Here is a 26,196-nt window from a genome sequence, read left to right on the forward strand (position 1 = left end):
ATGATTGGTCCGAAAAGGAAGGGTCAAGGTTCGCAATGGTATCCACGTCCAATCCTATGGTCCAATCTTACAGAGACTTTACAGGAAGCCCAAGAAGTTTAGTCCAATCAGAGATCAGAATTCATTTCTGTCAAGGGCGATGTTGACATGTGCAAGTGTTGTAGAAGGTTTAGATCTTGGCGGATGGAGGTCTTTTTTCATTTACAAAATCAATAATTAATGCATTCAGATATATGCAACAACTGTGTTGTCAAATTTATTTTTTGTATAATCAGCTGTTGAGTCTAGGGCGAACGAAATCATGAGGGTATGCAGAAGAGTATGTGGTTTACATAGCGTTAGGATTTTGTTGTCGCCCTCAGTTGCACCGAGATTGTGTGGTAAGAAGAATTCAGAAGTTACCATATTAGATATAAATATGACTCTGCTTTTTCAGATATGAAGATACATTAACATGTATTGAAACCACTGTTTTCTTAGGTCGATGGATCTCTCAGCTGCACAGGATTTGTTCCTATTCAACGTCACAGGAACAGGCACCCAGGCATTCCATGCTACGGCACCTCACATCCAAAATCAAGGCTACTGGACCCATTTCAGTTGCAGAATACATGAGAGAAGTTCTAACCAACCCCGTTACGGTAGAGCTTGTTTTTTTTTCCTGCTGTGTATACCTGCTGTAGATCCACAGTTAACTGGGGCAAGCCTACTAGTCTACTCACTTTATACATTTTCTTCTAGGGGTATTACGTGAAGAATGACATGTTGGGTGCCGATGGAGACTTCATCACCTCTCCTGAAATCAGTCAGATCTTTGGAGAGGTAGAGCCTTCCTTAAAAATGAACTTCATTCAAACTACAACTAATGTTACTGTGGTTCATCAGCTCATGTGTCTGTCTTCCTCAGCTGTTTGGTATTTGGTGTATCAGTGAGTGGATGGCAGCTGGGAAACCTAAAGACCTCCAGCTGGTGGAGTTTGGACCCGGTAGAGGCTCCTTGGCTAGTGACATTCTCAGAGTGAGTTTTTCTGTGTGAAGCATCAGTTGTGATTTTCTTTGGGCACGTAAGACTGAGGTTAGGACTCATTTTATGTGAATATCATAAAATGTTGACTTTTTAAACCCTGTCAGTGGTGTATCCAATGAAAGCTCGTGCCCACTGTGAGGTTGAATGGTTCTATACACGGAGATCGAATTGTTGCTGTGCTCAGTGGAACACAACCTTTCACACTTAATGACTAAATGACTTTTCCTAATAATTTCATAAAGCATATTCACTAGTTGGTACCCTCATTTTGTTTCTTTCTGTTCACATTGATGCAATAGTTGAAGCAACAACTGTAGAAAACAAAACAGCCCTAAAAACTACAAAGAAAATAAACAATAACAGTAGTACTTCATTCATCCTATCCTAATGTGGATAAAGTGTCATGAATAGCAATAGTGTTTATTATCAATGTATTACTTGCAATTTATTATATGTCCAGAGGATGTCACTGTTTCACTTATTATCGTTTGAATTCAAAGGCGATGTTCTATAAGGCTGTGTGTAGCAAAATTGGAGAAGAAAAGCCCACACTGATATCCTCATGAACATCTGTGTCCTTAAGGTGTTCAGTCAGTTGAAAACAGTGTTGAGTGGGGCGGCAATATCTGTCCACCTGGTGGAGGTCAGCCCTAAACTGAGCCAGGTGCAGGCCCAGTGCCTGACAGGTGACCAGAGCCAGGTGTCCGCCAGTGAGAACGAGCCAGCACACCGCACAGGCACCACCAGCACTGGCCTGCCAATCTCCTGGTACCGCAGGGTCGACGATGTCCCTAAAGGTAAGGTAGTACCACGGGCGGTGGTAGCCTAGTGGCTAAGTAGCTGGGCTAGCATATAGTAGCCTGAAAAGTCGTAGGTTCAATACCTGGCTTCCACCACTGTGCCCTTGAGCAAGGTACTTAACCCTGAGTTGCTCCAGTGGCAATGGCCCTTGTAATATAATTAACAAAAGTCACGTCTGGCAAATGAATACATGTAAAATGTAAAGGTAGTGGACACTGACTGATTGACCCAACTCCATTTGTCTTTTATCGTTTATAAGTAGGAGGGATCTGTATGGAATGGAAGACAGATCTAAATAGAATCAGTTTGTCAGTAATTTCTCAGTAATGAGCTGCCGATGAGTGTTGAGTTTCTGAATTAGTGCTGTTCTATCTTTTAACCAGGTTTCAGCATATTCCTTGCTCATGAGTTTTTTGATGCCCTGCCTGTTCATAAATTCCAGGTAAGCTCCGGGCCGCAAGGCACGATGATGTAGATCTTGCCCAGAGCTGCTGTGCACATGCCCATTTGTGCTCTCTGTTGCCTGTACACACCAGTGCAATATTATGACGACTAATATTGCGTTTTAGACATACACTGTGTAATGACCAACAGAAAACAGAGAAGGGCTGGAGGGAGGTGATGGTGGACATTGACCCAGCTGCCCCGGATGGCGTAGACAAGTTACGCTTCGTCCTGCTGCCCTCCCCGTCTCTGGCATCTGCTGCCCTCACGCAGGTAAATAGCTCTGAACGAAGCTGTGTTTGGGAAGAACGTCAAGACAAAGTGCGCTGTTAATTAAGGTACAAAAATAAATACAATGGAATAGATATGGAGAAGAAAGATTTTCAGTATATTTCTAAAGTTATGGAATCGAGGGAGACTGTTTATTGCTCTCAAGTCAATAGTTTATTGTAGATGTCTGTCAAAAGAGTGTGTATCACTTTCATCTATTCTATGCCACTAATCAAAAGGGGAAGTATTCACACGTCCCATCAATGTGACCACTTTAGTTTACAGTTTCATCATCTCACGGGCATTTTACGTCATTACCAAAGAGGTACTTCCACAGAACTTGGCACACGAGCCGATGTGCTGTGATCCCTCCGTCGTCCCGGGGCGCACAGCTGCACTCAGAAGCGTTTACAACCCGAGGCCTCTTCAGAGCGCCTTCCCCTCTCAATCAGACTCCTTGCCACAGCTGGCTTTTATTAGCCGTGTTTATACGACATATACATTACAAACCTGTTTTATCTGGCCTCGCCGGAGAAGCCAGGGCACTTTGAGTGGGCTGCCAAAGTCTTACATCATGACTGGGGTGCAGTGGGGTGAAGGCCCTACTTTTTAAGGTCTTTTATTCCCCCAACGGCACTGGAGCCAACCCTTGAGTCTCACGTTACCCACATCACTCATATCCAGATCTTTTTTTCTGTCTTTTTTGAATGGAAGTTGTGTGTAATTGTGTCTAATGATGTGGATTTCCAAAGTGAATGGATAGAGATGGTTTATATGAAGGCATGGATGGGTGGATGAACAGATGGGGTTAGATTGATGGCTAGAGATGTAATATAGGCCTCGTTGAACTCTGAGGATGTGATGTTTTTGTTTTCAGATCCCCTTTTGAGAGCCCTTCCCTCCCAAACGCTCTTTCCCTGTTGTCGTCTGGGCTACTTTAGGACTGAAATGGCCTTTGATTGGGAGAGGGCACAGTCTGATGGTTGCTTTCTTGTGCTTGATGAGTTTGAGTTGGCACTCGTTCATCTCCTCTATCCATCTCTCATCTGCCGCCTCCGTAGGTTGATGAAAAGAGGCAGCATGTTGAGGTCTGTCCTGAAGGAGGGATTATGGTCCAGCAGTTGGCCAATCGGATTGTGGAGCAAGGAGGCGCAGCATTGATCGCTGACTATGGCCATGATGGAACAAAGACAGACACGTTTAGAGTAAGAGCCGCCAATGTTTAGCTTTGTTAGCAGGGCACATTTTGCAGATAATGGTATCTTGTGGAAGTCAAATGTAAACAAGTTTCTTCTGATATTAATATTTTATTAATGTAATTGTTTGTCAGACATAACTATCAGTCATTAAGTCTATTTGGTTCTTACACATTACTGATGGCCAAGCAAACAAGTCTCAATACAATATTAGCTGTTCTATATTAATCTCTAGAACTTCTACTCTAAAGTCTTCTAAAGTCAAATAACAGCCAAGATGGGCTCCACCGCAATACACACTACATGCTCTCTGCAGTTTATGGCCATTTGTACAGGCTGAATCTACATCCTCAAATTAACAAACTGCATTGAGATACATTGCTGGTCATTATCATGATCTATCATTTCTTGTATGTGAAATGTGATTGTTTGTCATATAAAGGGGTTTCGAGGGCACAAGCTTCATGATGTCCTAGCTGACCCTGGTGCAGCTGACCTCACGGCGGACGTGGACTTCAGCTACTTGAGACGGATGGCAGGAGACCTCGTGACCTGCATGGGGCCAGTGTCTCAAAGAGTCTTCCTGAAGAACATGGGCATCGACACACGCCTGCAGGTGAGACAGATTCTCATGTGTATACATCCTGCAGTTGTACCTGAAATACTGTGACTGGTCACACCTGCAGGCCTACTGGGCAGCCGTGGCCTACTGGTTAGCACTTCGGACTTGTAACCGGAGGGTTGCCGGTTCGAACCCCAACCAGTAGGCACGGCTGAAGTGCCCTTGAGCAAGTCACCTAGCCCCTCACTGCTCCCCGAGCGCCGCTGTTGCTGGCAAGCTCACTGCACCGGGATTAGTGTGTGCTTCACCTCACTGTGTGTTCACTGTGTACTGAGTGTGTTTCACTAATTCACGGAGTGGGATAAATGCAGAGACCAAATTTCCCTCACGGAATCAAAAGAGTACATATACTTCTATATATATACAGATCACCCAGGTACCAAAGGGATGAGAAGAGGGACCACCTCTTTTTACACTTTGTATATGAAGCAGGGTCGTACTAGCCAATTGGTACTTTAAAAAATAGAGACCATCACCGCACACTGGTCTAATATTAGGAATTGTTTATCAAGAGCAAACTACGCGTTTCACCATTGGCTTCCTCAGGTTGGCTCTCTGATTTGGGATGACACCCACAGGTGAAATAAACAATTGTAGTTCCAATTGGTACTTGTTTTGCAAACTCTCAAAGTGCCAGCAGTGACAAAAAAAAGTAGCCACAGGTATTTAGCCTCTTCAGTTAAGGGAAGATTGTGCCTTTCAGTACCTCAATAAATCTTCATCTCCTCTCCTGTTTAATGCATTCATGTTACCGGTAATTATTAAACATTAGAGGTGCTGCTGGACCTGAATGCTTTGGTTCTCTCTAGGTTCTGCTGAGGAGCTGTGCGGACCAGTCCACCCGGGCCCAGCTCATCCAGGGCTACGACATGCTGATGAATCCCCAAAAGATGGGGGAGAGGTTCCAGTTCTTTGCTCTGCTGAACCACAGACGTCTGGTCAGCCCCGAGGTGGGAGAGGGGATGAAGAAGAGGAGAGGCATGGCGCCTTTACCCGTGGCCGGCTTCAGCGAGCTCGGCCTCAAGTGAAGAGAAAAGAGGACATTAAGGACTTCCCTGCAATGGCTTACCTTTGTGGACGGTGCATATTGAAGTAGCACATGCTACATTGAAGTGCTTATTAAGGAAATCCAATGGATTTTGGTCACCATTACTTTTCGACGATTTCCACAGACACCTTAAACACGTGTATAGACGGGGTTGCCAGTCACCAAAAAGGTAATCAGAAATCTTGAAAAATATTATTGCTTCTAGGGATACAAAAACCTTAAACCATTCATATTCAGAACTGTTGCATCAGGTACGAAATGTCCAGTCAGTGTCGAGCTTTAATGGCAGAAACATGCCTTTGGCAGGGCAACAGCCATGGGAACAGTATAGCACAAAGTGAGACTACGAACTGATGAAGGAAGGGAAGTCTGTGGAGTGACAGTCATTTGTCACCTCAGGACACAACAGTGTCTTTCTTTCCCTCTCTGTTGCTCTCTCTTTCACCCCCCCTCCCCCTTTCTACAAGCAGCAGAAACCATTAATATGCCACGTGGTGTCTCCACATCTGGAAGTGATTTTGTGCGAGCAGGGCAGCAGACCACTTACTGTACTCACTGATGTTTTCTTACACGGGAAGTAGGCGCTTTCCCTACTGCTCCAGTAGCAATTAAAAGATATGATTACTGCCGGCCGATACCGATCGCCAAGGTAATCAGCCGGAGTGGACGGCCGAGGGTTCTGATTTTGGGGCCACAGGACGACTCTGCAGGTGTGCTGTTTAACTGGTTGTGTTGGTAACCCCCCACCAGCACCCATCCAGACAATAAACCAAAGCAAAGATTTCTGAAACATAAATATTTTGTCTGACTTTTGTGTTCTTGAAATACAGTTGTAAAACATTTAAGGCTACAGTAACTGTCATTCAGAATTATTTTTTTATATATATATATACACTGTATATGCTCAAGAGAACGGCTGATCATGTCAACTCTGGACAATGCCTTGCATTTACCGTACATGTGAGTGAGTTCTATGGACAATGCCTTGTATTTACATGTGAGTTATCTGGAGTCATTTTATTCAGTGAACTCTCCTGATGATGCACCCGAGACCCTGGCGTTGCTCTCCCCTGATCTGGAGCAGCGAGAGGAGCTGGAGGAGGCGCAGGCAGCGCTGCCGAGATGTGTCCTCTGGGCTTTTCAAACGGGGTTCAGCGAGTGTGCCATGCAGCAGCTGGAGCTTCAGGCTCCACATGTAGCCCATTAAGCTCACTATCCACCAAAGATTCTAGAACAGAGCTCTGTTCTAGAATCTTTGCTATCCACTCCTCTCTCCCACAAACCAGTGCTGTTCATTTAACATGAGGCCCAAGGCAACCCTGACAAGCTTTAATACAGCTCCACTCCTCCCCCAAATCTAACCGAGAAAAGGTTAAATGACCGGTACGGATCAACTCTAATGATTCATTCATTATTCTCTGAGGTTCTCTGCTAGCAGTCTCCCTCCACATCATATATGGCTAAACGTGTGCTTCTGTGTAATGATATATTGGGGTACAGTAGAATTCACAGTGTATGTGTTGTACCCCTCTGATTAAATCCAACAATAGAAAGAATACCGAGACTAGAATCAGATGTTAGAGGCTGTTTTTATTAAGATATGTGAGTAGTAAAACATACAAAACACTGACATCTGCCAATCCAGTGGCAGCATGAGCTTCATATGATTCTCAGAAAGTTTATCACCCATAGATGTGTGCTTTAGACATATAAATATGGCATCCTTCACAGGGTAGTGGTGGTTGGTCGCATTGACAGAATCCACCCAACTTATTATAATCACAGTTCAAGTTAAAAAGGAATGACTCCAGACGGGCGGCCCTCACAATCCCAAAGTAATCCAATAAACCTCCCCGCTCCCAAATTCAAACTGTCTGCATTTCACAGGAAAAAGTCATTTTTAGGGTCTTTCACTGGTAAACACGGTCTCAAAATTGTCAAAGAATCAAATTTCCACCACATTTATTGCTGATCTCTCCTGACAAAGAGGATGTTTAATTGTGGCTCTGCTGTGACTAAATGGAGTGGGGGCTTGTAAAAGTTAAGACATAACATCACTAGCGGTATTATGCCCACAGCCTCCCTATCAGCAGATGTACAGCCTTACTGTAATGTTTCCGTTCAATTTGGCCGCTTATTGAGGGATCAAATGTCAAATCTGGACAAGCCAGAGCAGATGGATCTGTTCCAAATGCATCAGTGAAGGTAGGCCAAACACACACACACACACACACACACACACATACATACAAAATACAGAAAAATACAGAAATAGACTTACGAAAGGATCTTCACATAGATGCTACACGATTAAAGAATACTACAAAAATAATAGTGAACACAAGCACTTTGGGGAGAAAATGCTTCATACCAACTCAAAATCGACCTGAATCTGTGTGCATTTACACACCAACACAAACGCGCTACTTAAGGCATACCGAGTTCCTGCACACATGCAACCAGCGTATTGCCAATCAACCAACACAAGCCAGAGTGAGTTTTTCTTAGAAGTGATTGCCCACTACAGGAAACTAAAACAAAACATACATATTGAGTACGGAACTAATGAAGACGCACTGTGGTCTTCATAACACAACCAGCATAGTAACGAGGCAAAGTACACATATTGGCGGTAGCATCTCGGCATTAATGGTTCATTCATGTCCACTGTCTAAGCCTGAGTGAAAGCCTATAGTGAACACACAGCAATATGAAGCCTTAGGAGTCTCTTTGTAGGTTCATACAAAAGCACTGTGTCCTTCAAATCAGACCTGGTCACCTCACAATGTGTGTAACCAGGACATTACATAAGACCAATGACAACACTCATAACGTATCCACAGAAACATTTCAACTGGTCACATCACCAAGAATTAAAAACACAACATTTGGTCATAAATGGTAGAAAAAATATATTTGAATTCAAAACCTTTTGTAGATGTAGACCTATAGTGAGAGAATGCATTCATTCAAACTTCCACTGAGTGACTTAAGCCTTCTGCATGTTAAGAAAAAAACAAAACAAAAAAACATTTTAAACCTCCAACGCCATGATGAATAGCCATTAACATGCACTAAAGGCATCTGGACCTGAAATATTTGACCTGTACCAACAACTCTTCAGCCATCTTCATGTGCTTTTTAACCCCTCAGCAGTGTTACACAATACACATTGTGAAATGCTTAAGTTCATCTTCAATTCTCAGGACTATAGGGAACAGGCATTCCTCTGTTCTAGCTCTGTTTCGTGTGCTTTGACTTTGGCGGCCCAGCGGGAGGAAGCTGGCTGATTGTCCATTTTACAGCGCCGACTGTTCCCAACTGTGTCTTTTCTCAGGATTTTGCTGGTAGTCATAGATATAACGAAACAGAGACGGGACTCAAAAAACAGCTCTTGTGCTGATGTTACACACTTGGACAGAGCATACTGTGTGTGTGTGTGTGTGTGTGTGTGTGTGTGTGTGTGTGTGTGTGTGTGTGTGTGTGTGTGTGTACGTGCCTGTGTGTGTGTGTGTGTTTATAATTATTCAAACAACTTCTTCATCTACGTTTGCCTGGGTGAGCTGAACAGCTACCTTCACGTTCCTTCATCCATCAAAGGCTTGAGGGGCTGCTTACAACAGGCGCTACCAGCAGCATGAACACGTTAAAGATGGTCATTAATATGAAATGCTAAACACTCTCAACTTCAGAAAGCAAAACACAAGTGACAGTGACAGTAATTTACCCAGAAGACTCTGAAAAACAGATTTCATTTCAAAGGCATCTGGGGCAAACATGTTCATTTACAACACAAAGATTTTAGGACCACTATGCTTCAGCGAAGAAGAAGGATGTAAAATATCTTTGCACAGTATATATTTCTTGTGTGTTCCAGTTTAAAAGCCTCACATAAAACCATTGCATATACATGTTTCTTTCCAAAATACTCTCAAGCAAGCTCAAATCACTTGTAGTTTTGGGGAACATCTTAAAAACACAAGGCGAGGAGTTTAGAAAAATACGCTGGGTAGAAGCTAAAAATCTCAAGCATCCATCTCTCTTGGATTTGGTCCAGACCATGAGCCCTTCGCTGGTTTTGAATGGCAGTGCAAATGTTTATTAACTAACTCTAATAGAAGGGTTCCCAAACACTCAAAGTTTATCTTTCAGGCTCAAGAGACTCGTGTTATGGCTAGCTGAAAAAGGCAGCAGAGACTAGAGACTGAAAGAGAGAGAGAGAGAGCCCCATCCAATCTCTGGAATGTTCTTTAAGGAAAAAAAAAAGAAACCTGAAAAAATTCCCACCATGCCCTGATTGTGTGTGTCAACAGTGGTAGGGCACTGTTGCATGCACCACAATAGGCACCAAAGCCATACACAGAACTCACTTTTCGTGCGACAGGGCATGGACACGGGTGCAGGACAAGACCCCATGTCTCTTTCCCCCGAAGTTTCTTGCGAAACCGTTTCTAAAGGCAGATGGTTCCATATGACCACAGGGCCTGCGCTGCCTAGAGTCTGAGGAAAATCAACTATCCTCCTCCAACCACTTTTGGAGAAGTTGTAGTTCATCCTCCCAGCAGCTAGGGGTCCTCCACCATGTCGTCCAGGTTTGGAGCCATGATGAAGTGCTTGGGGTACGGCAGGCTCCTCTCGTCTGCATACTCTTCCCAGCGAGCGTCGTCGCTCTCATGGGTGATGTATCGCTCTCCACGGCGCGTCTCAAACTCCCGAAGGTCCAACCAGGTCTGGTAATCCTGATTTAAGACAACAGAAAACATAGTGGTCAGAGATAACAAAATGTGAATTGAAACTTTTCAAAACCAAGAGTATAACATCACAATCAACTCCAATATCACTCAAGATGAGGAAACGAGTTAGTAGATGCACTCATTTCGAAAAGACTAACGATTACACTTAAGAGCAAAGATTCTAGAGCGGAGCTCTGTTCTAGAATCTTTGCTTAAGACTCTTACCTGCAGCCATGGGTGGCTAAGAGATTTATCCACACTGTAACGCTTCCTCATCTTCACTTGAAGTAGGTTGTTTATCAAGTCGATTGCTATGAGAGTAAATAAGATAATAATATAATTATAAATAATAAGAGTAATCAAATCAACAAATAAGTATACAAATGTAAAAGCTCTGTTTAGGATGTTTTCAGACTCAAGGCCAAGCTGTAGAGTGTATCTATATCTTGTGGTAACATCTGTCTCTAAAAAAGTTAAAGTTGAAAACCACACTCACAAGCGATTACTCTTAATAAGTCTTTATTGGACCATGTCTTCAACAAACGTACATATTTCGGCCCTAGGGCATCATCAGCATGTAGATGTACCCGGTCTAAGGCCGAAACGCGTACGTTTGTTGAAGACATGGTCCAATAAAGACTAAGATCAAGAGTAAACGCTTGTGAGTGTGGTTTTCAACTTTATTTTAATAGCCTTTTATAGTCTTCAAACTCACACCCAAAGAGGGATTTATTTTTGGATTTGAGCGTGCCTATTCCTGTGTTGGCATCTCCGTCTCCCCGACAACCATCAGCACCCTGCAGCTCCCCCTCACCTTCCCCAGAGATCTCCTTCCAGGGGTTGGGCGGGTACATGAAGGCAGCGTTCTGGATCTGGTCGTTGATGTCCTCGTCCTCGTTGAAGGGGAACGTTCCACTCAGGCTGACGTAGACGATGACCCCCACCGACCACATGTCCAGGGAGCGGTTGTAGCCTTTGCTGCGGAGGACCTCGGGGGCCAGGTAGGCAGGGGTGCCCACCACAGAGCGGCGGAAAGACTTCTCCCCAATGATGCGGGCAAAGCCAAAGTCACACAGCTTCACCTACATTTCCAAAGTAAATGGGAGTGCTTTTCAGTGCTATGCTTGAAGGGCATCCTAGATCACAGGGAGTCCTGGGTCTCAGGAAACAGTACACACATACACTACATGTCTACATTGTGCTGTTTGTTCACTTAGGTAAAACTCTGTTCTATTTGCTTAACTAAAAGTATATCATAAAGTATATCATGCTGTTGCTGTTCTCCACAGATATTAAATCCAAGATTAAAGGAGAATTCCGGTGTGATATTGACCTAAAGTGCATTGAAACATGATACCGAGTGTGAACGCATGTCTCATAGCCCATCTTGGCTTGTCCCCTGCACTCCAAAATCTGGCGCTAGTTAGCCGATGCTACCAACAGCTTTTTCAGTAGTGGTGCTTCGGCATAGGGCTAGCCATGCAAATAAATCACTGTTTTACACCCATTTACGAGGCTCAATGTATCTCCACACTTCATTGGTAGACTTCCGAGGGCCCTGACATTTAAAACGAGACATTGAGAACTTTGAAAAAGCACTGGTAGTTTACTTACAAGGCGATTTATACAGACAGTATCTTCCACGAAGTTTAGCGTTTGCAGCCATCTTGAATTTAGTCACGATAAATTCGAGCGAACAGTAAGAATGAACAAGTATGATAAGGGATCAGATTCCAAAAATAATTCAGTGGAAATGCATGGATTCCAGTTGCTGCTACTGGAAGAAACTGGAATCCATGCATTTCCACTGAATTATTTTTGGAATCTGATCCCTTATTCTCCCAGATTTTGGAGTGCTGGGGACAAGCTGAGATGGGCTATGAGACATACCTTCACACTCAATATCATGTTTCAATACACTTTAGGTCAATATCACACCGGAATTCTCCTTTAAACTAAATCCATCTCACACGACATGTCTATTCCTGCTCCACTATAACACATTTATTTGAAGCCTTATGTCCAGCCCACGTCCACTATCCTTTCTTGTTATGCTGGAGGCTACGGTCACCCACCTGTGGGAAGGGCTCTGCGGATGCTAACAGCACGTTCTCCGGTTTCAGGTCACAATGGACAATGTTTTTGAAATGGAGGTGTCTCAGAGCCACCAGAATCTGCAAGAAAAGAATCAAGGGGTCGGTACTGAGATTATGACACTGCATGACAAAGATCTAGATTGAAGATCTAGATGAAGGCTTTTCACATGCCTATCTCCATGCCAGGACAGCAGAAAACAAGTGGGTCAATTCTTCACACGTTTATTAAGGTCATTCATTTTATATAGCTAATAACAAGTGATGTTGCGCCAAAGTGCTATTAATTCATGATTTATAGTAAAGAGGTGGCTTAAATGGTTTACATTTGAGTTTCAGAACCCAGGACTGATGGTTGAACTGCCTCGACTGGGAATTCCCCTTAATGTTAGGGACTTCAGCCTAAATGTTCAGGAAGCAGACATTGTTCCAAACTAGTGGAAATCTCTGGCACTATTTTGAATGTTTCCCTGAATTAGCACTCTTCAAAAGAGCCCACTCTGACCTGGGTGACGAGGAACTTGGTGAGGCGCTCGGGAAGGCGACTCTTCTCGCTGGATAAGATCATCTCAAGCATGTCGCCGTGGAGCTTCTCCATGACCACAAAGACCCGCTCCGGAGTCTCGAACATGCACGCCAGGTTGACAATGCCGGGATGGTGCAGGCTCTGAGGAGAATTACCGCCACGAGAGAGAGAGAATGAATATTAAAAAAAAACCTCCTGAGACTACAAAGTAAGGTCACTGCACGGCACCACACAGCTGGCTAACAGATGCCTCCTGCTGTTTTCCAACAACAGAGCTCATCAAAGGGTTAATTCAAATGATTCTTCAACAGGCTCTGCTTTACATGACATTCTAACCACACTCCAATCTTAACTCCTTTCATCCCCGTCTTCAAAAGGGCTAATGCACGCTTGAAACGAATGCCATTCTTTCAACTGCCGTCGTCGTACCTGCAGAATGGCCACCTCGTTTCTCAGCTGGCTCTCCTGCTTGGTGGGGAATCTCATCTTGTCGATAATCTTAATGGCAACGTCTTTTCCGGTCTTCCTGTGCTTGCCTGTAAGAGTTTGAAACAAAAGTCCAGTATGAGATGAGCAGCGCCTAGACAGTGTGTGTTGTTTCAATTGACCAAGACCACAGGCAGTGTGTGTGTGTGTGTGTGTGTGTGTGTGTCTGAGGCTAGACAGAGAGCGCCCGTTCATTGGTTCATTGGAAGGAGCCGCCGCGGAATACCATAAGCCTAGACTGACAAAAGGAATTCTATCGGACTAATAAAAGTTTATTTGCAAAGCAAAGGAAGAAAAACAAGCAGTCTCCCTCGACACTGGAAAGCCACTATAAAGAAAGAAAACTGTGGGCACAGGCCATGACATGGAGGAGCAGGCTTTCTTCTTACCACCATAGACAATCCCAAACTGTCCCGAACCCAGCACCTCGTCTGCAAAGATCTGGTAGACGGAGCTGATATCCTAAAACAGACAAGAAAATATTTATATGTGAATTAGACCACAGAATAGAACTGTTTAGCATGAGACCACATCTGATGATGATGATGATGAGGTTAAAGTGAATACACTGACAAAGCCAAATGAGACCCCACTTCAAACAAGTTAATTAAGTAAAACACTGTGGACAATTAAGCACTATTTCATGATGATTTTTATCATTAAGCCGATGTAATGTGTCACTGTAAACATTCCAGTCATTCTGTGAAAAGAAGTCAACTGAATGATGAAATGCATTAAATGTGTTTTTGTCCCTTACCACATTCTCCTGGATCTGGGAGTTTGACACTGATATACTGACACAGAGCTCATCTGTAGAGGCAATCAAAACAACAAAAGGGTTCTGAGTTTATATGTGACAGACACATTTGTGTTAGTACAGCTTTAAAACTAACCATATGTAGCAATGCATCAACTTCAAATGGTCTGTAGACCAATTGTTCAGCTAAATGCTTCGCTGCCATTTACGATCAATGGCAACATGCCCAGTTCTTACAAAACTGTCTGCACATATACAATCGGAGTTGTAGATGTTTTAGCACATTCAACTGGATAACCGCTCATAATGGGCTCAGACTGCACAGGCATCATAAAGGCTGTGCATTTTATGGGATTCCGCCCAGCCATATTTAGTATGGAATACAATACAACCTTATCACCCTTAATCAGATATCGTTCTACACCAGACCATGCGAAGCCAGCATTCCAGTTCACTGGCTGTGAAGAGCACTGTGGGAACAATTGATTTCGAGCAGCCGGCAAAAAGGTGAAGGTCGGACCACAGCGGGCTGGTCCCTAAAATGGGTCACAACGTGCAGGTCATCTCAGGCAGAACTCTTTTCCATAACACTGACTATCGATCTGCAACCAAAATTGTCAAGCCCACAGCTTGGACAGCCCTTCAGAGGGCCAAATCTGGTCTAGTCTGAGTTAAGGCTGTTACGTCACTTCCTCTTAAAGGACCGGCACTGCTGCATTTCACATCTCAAGGCAAAACATTTGATATTTCTTTTGCCATATTTTCATAGCTATGATCACAATCTGACTCCTTGGGAAAAATACACTCTGTGCCATTTTACATTTCAGCACAAAATTGCATTAATTATATAACTGTTGATGGATAAATGGACATGTTTGCAGATGGAGTGAGACAACATGAAAAGATTGTTCATTTATCTGCTAAAAACCTCAGGCTCGGTGGTTTGTGAATGTTTTCCTTTTTCCAATGCGACTCGCCATCTCAGTCAATCTTTCCACCATACTGGTACGAGCACATGTTGCTACACTAATGCTCAAAGAGTGGACCATGGGCATTCAGGAGATTGGGCATCTGCAAATAACAAGCTCTTTCAACAAATAGGCAGTGTCTTCGTCTATCGAGGCAGCGACAAAAATACAGCCACCTCCAGTGGTTTAAATGCATGAGACTGTGGGTGTGGAGGAGAAGAAGCACTCAGATTACAGGGTACACTTCTGAAGGTGACACCACCTCAGCTAACCTGACAGGATGCGCTCACCTCTCTTGCTTAGAGCAGTCTTATACGCATGGCTAACCGAATTACAGAAGAGGACAAAACAGCATGCACAACTATAGGACTATTATTATATTAGAAAATTAGACTTGTACAGTATGTTTAGTATGTTTTCACTGATGTTTTGAAGGATCTCAGACAGAGGTACTTGCCTAAAGAAAGTTGATTTAAATCAAGGCTATACAGTAACTCTTCTCTCTCTTCACTCTCAATCAGCTGTGTCAGAGTGACAAGATATCTGCAGTCAAGCTTTCAAAAGGGCCCTTTCACGCAACACATCTGGTGAACGGATATGACCCAGAATAACCCCGATTTCTTAAAAATCCAATAATCCAACCAAAAACAACAAATGAAATCTAATTACTGATGGAAGGCCACAGTATCCCTCCTACCTGTGGCATATTGAGATTAATTTGAAGATGACACCAATATTCTTTTTAAGCGCGTGCGCACACGCACACAAGCCTGCTAGCCGGAGTATTGTACTCACTGTGGTCCTTGCCCTGGCCGGGGCCAGTGCAGACGCTGGGCTGGGGCGTGACGGGCATCAGGGCCTGGCGGATGGCCTTCTCCCAGCCCTGGGCCACCTCCAGGCCCACGCCCGAGGCCGCCAGCGCCGGGTTGTGGAAGTGTCCGCCCGTGTTCTCCCCCACGTAGTACACCATGGTGTCGGTGATGATCTCGAAGCAGTGCGAGTTGCCTCCCTGCGCGAGGTTCCGGAAGTCATGGGCCGTTTCCACCTGTAGGATCTCCGACAGCGGGATTTCCTGCGGAGGAGGACGTCAGGTGCAGAGACCGACAGACAGATGGCTGAGTTTGGGTTTGTGTCGTTGATTCCCAATCTCTAATATCCTGTTGACCTGTTGAAGTATCCTGTTCTACATTGGCCCTAGTACATCCTCAGGATCCTTTTTGGTTAGTTAAACTTGTAAACATGGTTTGAAAAGCGGTCGTACTTCACACCACTAGCGCGCCGCTAAGCTCGAGCTCTTACTGGAGTTCCTCACACAACTGCTTCTCAGAGCTGGACTGAGTGCCTTCACAGATTCCACCTCCTCTTTCTTTTAAAGAGTCCCATGAGAGGGAGGGGAAGGAAAGGGGGGGGGGAGAGAAAAGAAAGGAAAAAGCAGGAGAGAAAAGAGGAGAGGGAGGGGAGGGCAGACAGAAAGTGAGACACGGAGAAGACCGACCCATCCCAGAAGGGCAGGCACACTGGCCCGGCCGGCCAGCCAGCCAATCGCGGTCTGGAGGTGGTGAATCAGCACCAGCAGCAGCCGCTGCTACACGGACCCTTCCAGAAGGAACCTCCTCCTCCTCCACCTCCTCCTCCTCCTCCTCCTCCTCCTGCTCCAGGCCTGGGCCCAGGCCCAGACGGGCTGCCTGTGGTTTCGCTGGGCCGAGACCGAGCGCGCCACATCAAAACGCCGGCTCTGGCCTGATTAGAAGGCAGGACGTGCCTCGGTGATCTGGGCACGAGCCACGCTGGCCCTGGGCCAGGGGCTGGAAGTGGGCCAAGGGCACCGGAGGGAAGCCCTCCTCCAATACCCCACCCCCACCACACCTTCAATCAGCCAACAGTCCCCCCTTCCCCCCTTCCCTCCTTCCTTGCCCCCTTAACCCCCCCATCTAGTGTCTTTGTTTCTCTTTCTCTAGGTACTTCAAAGAAGGGTTCAAGTTCAGAGGAGCCTGCCAGGTCAAAGACATGAAGGAAGAGATGAAGGATGGAATAACATGGAGAGAATATATGAGAGACAGAACACAGACAGGGAGGAAGAGACAGAAAGGAGAGAGTAATAGAGAGGGAAGGATAGAAGGAGACAGACAGACACAGGGAAGCCAGCCAACCAGCCAATCATCCGCCCGTTGCCCTGCCTGTCTGTAGGTGGCAGACACAAAATAAATCCTCACAGCCCATAGTCTAATCTCATCTCATTGAAAACACCTATTTTTAACTGAAATACAGAACACTAAATCAATGTTTGGCTTGGGCGTAACATATCATTTCACAAAACTAACCGCTCCTGCTCCTTTTTCACCAAGTCTCCAAAAATGGAACCCTAAATCTACAATGTGTTTTAAAAACGATACGGATGCCTGCATGGCGGACACCTGTCAATGTATAATATGACCTAAAAAGTTCCACAACACAAAATGAATAATGCATGCTTTCCCTTCGGTCACTGTAATACCAGCATATCATTTCACCCACGGTTTCCATTACCAACATTGTACCGTCAGTTTCAATTGAGCGTGATGAGGCTGAATGACGAGGTACCTTGTAATACTTGGCTCCGCCGTCATTCTGGAAGAGGGTGAGACACTTGCTGTCCAGTCTCCAGTAATGTCTCTTCCTCTGAAGGAACGAAATAAAGGAGTGAAAAGTGACATGACACACCGTACAACAATGTTTTTATAAAGTCATACAGTTCCACAAATCATCAAGAAATTAGAGCTGTCAGTACTCCCAGCCTTTCCATTCGTTGAAAACAGGTTACCATTAAACATGTTGAATTCTATCAGATAGGCCTGTTATTATTATATGAGCTCACAATTGTTTTTACATAGTGCTGATATTATGCTTATTATTTATCAACCTTGCGGTTTCTTTCAAAGTAAAAGAACATCTTGGAATCAACATTATATTGGAGCATCAGTAGAATTATTGTAGCAGTTATCCCTTAACATAACTTTGAATAGATTCAACAAGTTGAAAAGGTCTTCTGAAGGCGATCTTTGATCTTCCCAGTACTGAATCTATTTGAATATGCTCCTGTGATCCTACCACATGAGTTAAACCTTTTCTAAGGTCTGATGGAGATTTTAGAAACTTCCTCTTTTATAATGGCCTGCATTTGAGGCTGCATGTAGTTGCCCAGAAGGCTTACTGAAAAAAAAAAACATGCCATACAAATGACATTGACTTCAGAAGCGTTCAAACGGTTGGTGTGTGATCCTACCAGGTTGTCTCTGCTGGTGTAGTGCACCATCCAGCCCTCCCGCACCACAGTGGAGCTACGCCGTTTGGTGTGCTTGATGGACTGGACCACGCGCATGAGCGGGATATTGGTGCTCGTGGATGGACTGCACAGCAGAGACACCAAGACATGTTATATGCACATATTTGCAATAAATGGAAAATATGTCAAGATAATTGTCCTTATAGCTTACATGGGATCTAATGTAACACCAAAGATTCTGATTGACTGATTCTAAAATTAGACAATAATTACAACATGACAGTAACATGAGTCTACAACATATTCAAAATGTATAATAAATAGGTAAAAATAGCAACATTGAGTTTGAGAAAGGCGCTATATAAATGTAACTTAATATTATTATTATTTCTACTACCTTATGGTCTTGATTGTCTCCCCATCGTCCTTGTCTGCATCCATGAAGGGAGAGTCCATGAAGAAGATCTTGTCCTCTGGTGTGGACACCTCTTCGGCGTCGTCCATGCCTCGGCTGCCCTCGCTGTTCACGTCACTGTTGTCCACCTCCATAGTGACCTCAGAGTCAGGCCCAGGGCTGGCAGGCTCTGGGAGTGGGAAGGAAAAGAGAGGGGGGGGGGGGACAGAAAGAAAGAAAGAAAGAAGAAGATGGAGAGGGATAAAACAGTGAGACAGAGGCAGATTTACAACGTCACAACGTAATGATTAAGTGAATAACGAAAACAAAGTGCCGTTCTGACAAACTCACCCCCATTGAAGACTACTTCTCCAAGACAGTCTCTTGGCACTTTGGACGCACATCGCTTGTGGCAGTTGAACTTACAATCTGACATGAAAACACATAGAAATAACATATACTTTGCTTTAGACAGAAACGTATACTTTACTTAAAACAGAAAGTGTGTTGTTCTACAATTGGTCCACAGTGCAATACACATTACCAAAGGTTTTCTACTGTAATAGTAAAGACTTGGTAGTACCAATTAACAGTGTAATAGTTACACACATGTTTACACAAGTGTATGTGTGCCAAAGCTGTATACTGTATATAGATATAGACATGTGTGTGTGTAAGTATGAATATATGTGTGCTGTATATATGCAGCATTCCTGAAGGAAACTATCCATGTTACTGGACATATTGACATTCTGTATATTTCTGTTCTGAGAGCTTATGCTTATGCAGAGGCGTTTGCCACCGTCCTGCCAGCTGACCTTTGCACTGCATGCCCTGGCGGAAGAGGCCCTTGAGCAGGCGCTTGCAGTACTGGCAGATGGTGGGCCGCGTGTAGGTGTGCACGTTGAAGGTGTGCGGCACCTTGACCCGCCCCAGGACCAACTTATCCATCCATATAGGGCGGCCGCTCCAGGACGGGATGCGCTTCCCAGCCTCCAACAGGGGGCGCTGCTGAGGAAGAGGATAATGTGAGGGTCAGCGAAAAAGAAGAGAGAAAGACAAGAGGAGAAGAGAGACTGGCATCAGCTGTGAAGATAAGATAACAGGGCATGGATGAGAGAGATAGAGAGAGAGAGAGAGAGAGCGAGAGCGAGAGAGAGAGAGAGAAGATTGGTTGATCAGATGAAGATTTGTTGACGGAATGCCTCCGTAGAGCCAGAAGCAAGGAACTCTTCTGTTCTGTTTTACTGGGAGAGTGATTATTTGTGTAGGATGATGGAGTGCGCAAAAAGATGACACACGCCTTGGATTATCCCACAACAACAAAGAAACACCACAAATAAAGCACTCATCATCCTGCACCTCAACTGAGAGAGGCCATAAACAGCATCACGTCAAGTAGGGCACATCCTGCTAAAAATGGAGAACCGTGGCCCTGGATAAAAGCTAAATTAATGGTGGATAAATAATAAATAAACGAGGATAAACAAAGAGCATGTTTTGCGCCGTGCATCGTTATGGAGTGAGTGGATGCTTTCATCCAGGGCCTGAAATGAAAGGAGGTATTTGTTGAGTGTCTCTCTGGGGCGGCCTTGGTGGTGCCTGTTGAGCTCGACAGAGGCGCATTCTCTGTCTGACTGTGTAGGTGGACATGAGGTACGCTGCAGGCTATAAAAAGTAAGGACCGATATAGCTGATCTGGAATGCTGTCTTTCATCAACATGAAAACACATTCAGCTGGGTCTAATAGTGTTTGTTCTTTATAGCGTTCTACCCATTTACAGATACATGCCTCACTGAAGTCAATAAAAACACTTTTTTATTATTAAATAAACCTTTCTTTGCCATGCTCACCATTGGCATATATACCAACCCTTGGCATGCTGTAGTGGATGAACTACAAGGGCAAACAGGTCTCTAGCTCATTTGACCTCCTGACCCCCTGGTCCTCTTCCACTGATGTGGTGCATTAGAAGTTGCTTTTGTATGTGCATGCCCAATCTCTCATGATATTAGAGCAGGCTACACTGGCTTAACTTTGACCCAGGCAGCACACTATACTGAGTAATTCAAAAAGAGAATGTGCACCCTTACTCTGCTGCTTCAGAAAATGTAAATGTATTCTACTAGCAAAAAAACAGCATGATAAAACGGAAGTGTACGTTTTCAAAACTCAACCTCGAGGGCCCCAATGGAGAGCTTTCCATTAGGCATTTAGATTATGAAGCGCTGACTGCAGATCCATTCTCCCCTGGCATTGTTGGAATATCATTCATAGGCATTTTAAAAGCCCACCAACATGTTTATGAAGACAAGGCAGTCCATTTTCAGCACCAGGACCGAGTGGAGGTGGGAGTGGAAAGTCCACTTGAGTGCGGTGGGAGCAGCCGTGTAAAGGTTTAGTCAAGGGCAGCACGGCCGCATTCACGGCTTAATTGACTGAATGGAAAAAACATTGATTTGCCCTAGGCTGGAATGCTTATGTGATTAGTGGGTACAGTATGTCTGTCTGTTAAAAGTGTGTGTTTGCGCTGTGTGTTTGAGTGTGCGCTGTGTGTGTGTGTGTGTGTGTGTGTGTGTGTGTGTGTACGTACATATGTGGTTGGGTGGGTCTATCAGAAATAGGAAAGAGAACAAGCGAGAGAATGAGAAAGTTTTTGAATCATAGAGAAAGAAAGAAACCCTGAACAAAGAGAAAGGAAAGAGAGGGAAGGGATGACCGCATAAGACAGACAAATAGACACACACACACACACACACACACACACACACACACACACTCTTAACATGCAACATGAGACACCCTTATGAACCCAGTTACATATAAAAACACACTTGAAAAAGCATAAACGACGTCGCAAACACACCATGCTCACCTCTTCCGGGGACGCGACGACAGTCTCGATGGGCGCGGGACGCGGGATGGAGAGTGAGGAGCCGGGCAGAGAGACATTGGACAGGCGTCGCTTGCGCACACCGCTGCAGTTGTTGGGGATCTTGAAGGCACAGCGCTTGTGGTAGTTAAGTCCACACCCTGCGGAGGAGGCCCAACAGTGTGTCATACTGGACGCCCGGCGCTTACATCATCCTGCCTCCGTTTCAGACAGGCCTGATGGGTTCTCACACTCTTCTCCACAGAGGAACCAACAAAAGGTTCTGAATTATGACCTCCTTGTAAAGGGTTCTCTGGAAAAATTTCCAGTGCCAAAGAACCCTTTACAACCAAGGTTCTCTGATAACAATTCTCAGTTCTTCCACAAATAGTATGCATACCTACTCATCTACAGACACAGTATTTGCCAGTCACTCTGGTCGACCCGTTTGGTCATCGCTATGTCAAGTTAGTGAAGTCACATGCACGGAGTGTTTTGGGTCAGAATGTCCACGAGTGATCTCATGCACTGGCTATGAGTTATGAAATATGCCGTCATGATCACGCTGCACTCATTTTCGACAGCTGTAAACACCCTGACTAACCCTCCACATGCCATCAGCACTCAGACCTACAGAGACAGCAGCAGGTCTGGCCAGCAGGAGAGCTCATTGCGTTTCCTAGTCCCGGACCATTTCCAATTTCTAGAACATTCTGTGGAACGGGGGTGGCACAGATGATTCTTCAGTGTAGGACTGTACGTGCACAAATTTAACATCATTGCACTAACAAAAAAAAAAAAAACTAAACTAGAATTTGGATACTTCAGGCTCTCAGTTCATATTGGTGTGCCAAATCAAAAGCCATCGAGCGGTCTGACATTTTCCTGTCTGACATCAATACAGAGAATTTTGCTACCCGCCTATGAACGGGATACTTGAAAGGTTCGACTTTCAAAAAGCAGGAAGCCACCCAGGGCTTTGATTTGTGGACCACAGACGCAGATCACTGACGGAGGGGTCACTCTGTGTAAACACCTCACGCCTCGGCCTTTGGTGGCGTGGGCCTGGAGGCGGAGGCGGGATGGGGGCTGCAGCTGAGGCAGTGGAGGGCTGTGGAGAACTCTGCCATGAGGGGGAATCAAAGTTCCCTAGCTGTTGACTCTGCTGAGGTAGCATGTTGTGAAGCCCACAGCCTGGTCAAAGGGTCAGTTGGGGAAAAAAACAATAATAAAAACAGACCTCATCTAAATTGAAGCCACTACTTGAGGAAGTGATCTGCATTTCCAAAACCTGACGCTTTACCCATCCAAAAACAGGCCCTGAACATTTCCGTCTCTAGAACATTCTGTGGAACAGACAAGATGATTCTTCAGTGTAGGACTGTACGTGCACAAATTTAACATCATTGCACTAACAAAAAAAAAAAAAAAAACTAAACTAGAATTTGGATACTTCAGGCTCTCAGTTCATATTGGTGTGCCAAATCAAAAGCCATCGAAATGGGTCTGACATTTTCCTGTCTGACATCAATACAGAGAATTTTGCTACCCGGCCTATGAGCGGGATACTTGAAAGGTTCGACCAAAAAAGCAGGAAGCCACCCAGGGCTTTGATTTGTGGACCACAGACGCAGATCACTGACGGAGGGGTCACTCTGTGTAAACACCTCACGCCTCGGCCTTTGGTGGCGTGGGCTGCGGAGGCGGGATGGGGGGCTGCAGCTGAGGCAGTGGAGGGCTGTGGAGAACTCTGCCATGAGGGGGAATCAAAGTTCCCCTAGCTGTTGACTCTGCTGAGGTAGCATGTTGTGAAGCCCACAGCGCCTGGTCAAAGGGTCAGTTGGGGAAAAAAAACAATAATAAAAACAGACCTCATCTAAATTGAACGACTACTTCTGAGGAAGTGATCTGCATTTCCAAAACCTGACGCTTTACCCATCCAAAAAAACAGGCCCTGAACATTTCCCGTCTCTAGAACATTCTGTGGAACAGACAAGATGATTCATCAATGTAGGGCTGCCACAATTAATCATGCAGTTTGCAACTCTGCCCCAATGGCTAATCTCGTCACATCTATGATTTTTATAGGTCATGTGTGACACAGTTAAGCTCACCTAACATGGGTGCTGTGCTTCTCCTGCACTAAGCATGCCCACCAATCAGAAGTGCCGCAACTTAAAGCGAAATCTGTTGAATTGAACTGAGCCTTGACCTTCAAAAATCAAATTGCAAATCAAATCGCAACATTTGTGAGAAAAATCGCAATAAGATATTTCCCCAATATTATTATTCTAAGGCTAACTCTGGTACAATGCATCAAATAGCAACATTTTATCTATGGAAAAATTGCACGTGATCCCTAACATAAAAATGAACAAACAAATCAAATAAAGTTCAGCGTGTGTTCCTCGGTAACTGCCGCAGACCCACCTTCGCATTTGAGTCCCTGGCGCACTAGACCCCACAGCATCTCCCCGCAGTCGTCGCAGAAGGCCGGCGCCTTGTAGGAGTGCACGTAGAGAGTGTGCGGCCGGATCTGGAAGTCCTCAACAGTGGCGAGCGCTGAAGATTGTAAACACAACAGACAGAGTAGTGAAAACAGTAGGCTTGACAATTCATACGTACCACAGACTTATGCCAATAAATTGCTTATCCTGACAATGGAGGTAAGGGACTGCACACAAAATAGGCTTTGGGTGTAGGTGCAGTAATAGACTTCACAAGCAACAATGCATGTATTCTGTTTAAACTGTTCAGAGCTATACAACTACATACCATGGAAACAAATGAAATAGTCCCCACCCTCCAATATATCGAACTCAACAAGACGGAGCTAGAGGTAGGTGCACCTAAAAAAGCATCTATTGATAAGCATCTTTATGCAGCTCATATAGTGCATAAAAAAGGACTTGTACGGTGCTTAACCCCCATTAGCAAGGTCAAAGTAACCTATTGTTTGAAAAGAATAATAGAGATGACTCCTCACATCCAAATTAGACTATTACTGACATCAAGCCAGCTACTGTAAAGTCTTAATAATTTAGCCTTGTCTATAAATCTGTCCATTGTGTGTTAAATGTGGCTGGTCAGTTTGTGTGTTGGGGTATATTCCACCAACAGCAAACAGTGTATTATTATCAGGGCTCTACAGTGCACCCATTTCACTCGCACAAAGGAGCTTCCCGTAATACTCCCATTTTATTCAAAGGTAGAACGCTACTGACAACTCCAGGCTTCCACGCATGCTTGTTTGTTTACACAGAATACAAGCTTAAGTGCAAAACGAAAGTAGGCCTAACGTTTGGCTACTGCCCCCATCAATGCAGATATTTCAAATAAAAAATAAAAGCATAAAAAAAATATATATATCCTTGATTAGACTATGTTGGGTTTTGTGGAAGAAAAAATTGACTGTTTTAGTAGTAGTATTATGCAGTCAGATAGGTCACCATGGGCATATTTGGATTAGCTACAGGTGGATTCACAAATAAATAAATTAGCCTACATCTGGCAGGATACTTGATATACAGGCTAAATGCAAATATGGCAATGTATTATATTATTTTACATTAACAAAATGTAGGGAAATTGAACAGACTGAAAATAAAGTAGGCACTGATCTTTAAAATCCTGTTTCCTGCCTAAATGTTGTCAGTCATTCTTAATATTCACAATTGGTGCACTGGCATGTTTAACTGTTAGCTGCAGTGTAATGTTAGATTATGTGTAAGTTAAGTACAGAACTGACTGCGCTCCCAAATTTTTGTCTGTGCTCCTACATTTTTTAACTTGGGCGCACAAGTGCTCCTGGAAAAAAATGTTAGTGTAGAGCCCTGATTATTATTATCATTTTTATCATTGTATTGCATATTATATAAACCATTTTATTCAATATGAACCTTCTGGCAGTTGGAGTTGATCAGGGGAGCTGATCTTTCAGGTCAACGCTGAGTCACAGCAATGACTAACATACATGACTTGAGAAAACTGGTAACAAAGTCTTCAGTTCCTCTTTTTTGAACTTGGCACTCTGTCAACCATTTATCACGCCTCCTCTCTACTTCTTACTACCGGTAAAATCACCGTTAAAATTAATCAATGAACCAAGCGACCACTCTATCAACCTTTCCATCAATTCTTTCATTGTACTGTACGCACGCACGCACGCACACGCACACACACACACACACACACACACAATCTTTCTACCGATCTCTTTTTCACCTCCCCTCTGCTTCTCGCCTCCACAGGGCTGGACATGAAGGCTGTCTTTGGCATGGCGTCGTAGTAATGAATGAAAAACAGCACCGTGGCAACCACATTCCCAGAGAGCAAACAATCTGGAGTAGATTCAAGAAGAAGGGGATTTTACAGTTTCTCATAAGAACAACCCGGAACAAAGCGTAGAGAGAGCGTCACACATGTTGCGCTGCCGTATCAAAGCTAGTTCGAACCTGTAAACACCACGGGAGCCATTTGAAGCAAGTAACGTCAGTAAGCCGCGTACAGCGCTATGCACTGCTGATGAATGAATCACTGAGCCCAGCCACCCCATTAACATCTCAATCATGGACTCAATTACACAACCACATCAGGAATGCTTGTGTTGCTCACACACACACACACACACACACACACACACACACACACAGTATGTGGAATGCCGCAGGTATGCGTACATGGACCTATTCTGTGA

General features: G+C 44.4%; 2 protein-coding genes across 5 annotated transcripts in view; one reads left to right on the forward strand and one right to left on the reverse strand.

Annotated features, from left to right (window-relative positions):
- Window positions 1-64: 64 nt before the first annotated feature.
- Window positions 65-6,192, forward strand: ndufaf7 (NADH:ubiquinone oxidoreductase complex assembly factor 7). Its single transcript, XM_048251430.1, has 10 exons — window positions 65-380; window positions 481-641; window positions 742-822; window positions 908-1,018; window positions 1,611-1,824; window positions 2,212-2,270; window positions 2,423-2,545; window positions 3,604-3,747; window positions 4,181-4,354; window positions 5,170-6,192. Exons 1-10 carry the CDS (start codon window positions 302-304, stop codon window positions 5,386-5,388), a joined length of 1,365 nt encoding a protein of 454 aa, XP_048107387.1. The 5' UTR covers window positions 65-301; the 3' UTR covers window positions 5,389-6,192.
- Window positions 6,193-6,978: 786 nt separating this feature from the next.
- Window positions 6,979-26,196, reverse strand: part of LOC125299393 (serine/threonine-protein kinase D3-like) — a 42,308-nt gene continuing 23,090 nt past the window's right edge. The window contains exons 4-19 of one of the 4 annotated variants that reach the window (XM_048250652.1): window positions 23,931-24,062; window positions 21,504-21,661; window positions 19,446-19,638; window positions 18,979-19,056; window positions 18,631-18,817; window positions 18,234-18,357; window positions 17,552-17,629; window positions 15,767-16,043; window positions 14,004-14,056; window positions 13,636-13,708; window positions 13,190-13,296; window positions 12,740-12,901; window positions 12,217-12,315; window positions 10,956-11,223; window positions 10,367-10,452; window positions 6,979-10,147 (exon numbers count right to left, since the gene is read on the reverse strand). In XM_048250652.1, coding sequence (XP_048106609.1) covers window positions 9,974-10,147; window positions 10,367-10,452; window positions 10,956-11,223; window positions 12,217-12,315; window positions 12,740-12,901; window positions 13,190-13,296; window positions 13,636-13,708; window positions 14,004-14,056; window positions 15,767-16,043; window positions 17,552-17,629; window positions 18,234-18,357; window positions 18,631-18,817; window positions 18,979-19,056; window positions 19,446-19,638; window positions 21,504-21,661; window positions 23,931-24,062 — 2,249 coding nt within the window. In that variant the 3' untranslated portion in view covers window positions 6,979-9,973. Of the gene's footprint in view, window positions 10,148-10,366; window positions 10,453-10,955; window positions 11,224-12,216; window positions 12,316-12,739; window positions 12,902-13,189; window positions 13,297-13,635; window positions 13,709-14,003; window positions 14,057-15,766; window positions 16,044-17,551; window positions 17,630-18,233; window positions 18,358-18,630; window positions 18,818-18,978; window positions 19,057-19,445; window positions 19,639-21,494; window positions 21,662-23,930; window positions 24,063-26,196 lie in introns of all 4 variants that reach the window. The other 3 variants (XM_048250651.1, XM_048250650.1, XM_048250653.1) reach the window with 3 other exon arrangements.

Source organism: Alosa alosa, chromosome 8, assembly GCF_017589495.1.
Source record: "Alosa alosa isolate M-15738 ecotype Scorff River chromosome 8, AALO_Geno_1.1, whole genome shotgun sequence".
NCBI classification, from domain to species: domain Eukaryota; kingdom Metazoa; phylum Chordata; class Actinopteri; order Clupeiformes; family Clupeidae; genus Alosa; species Alosa alosa.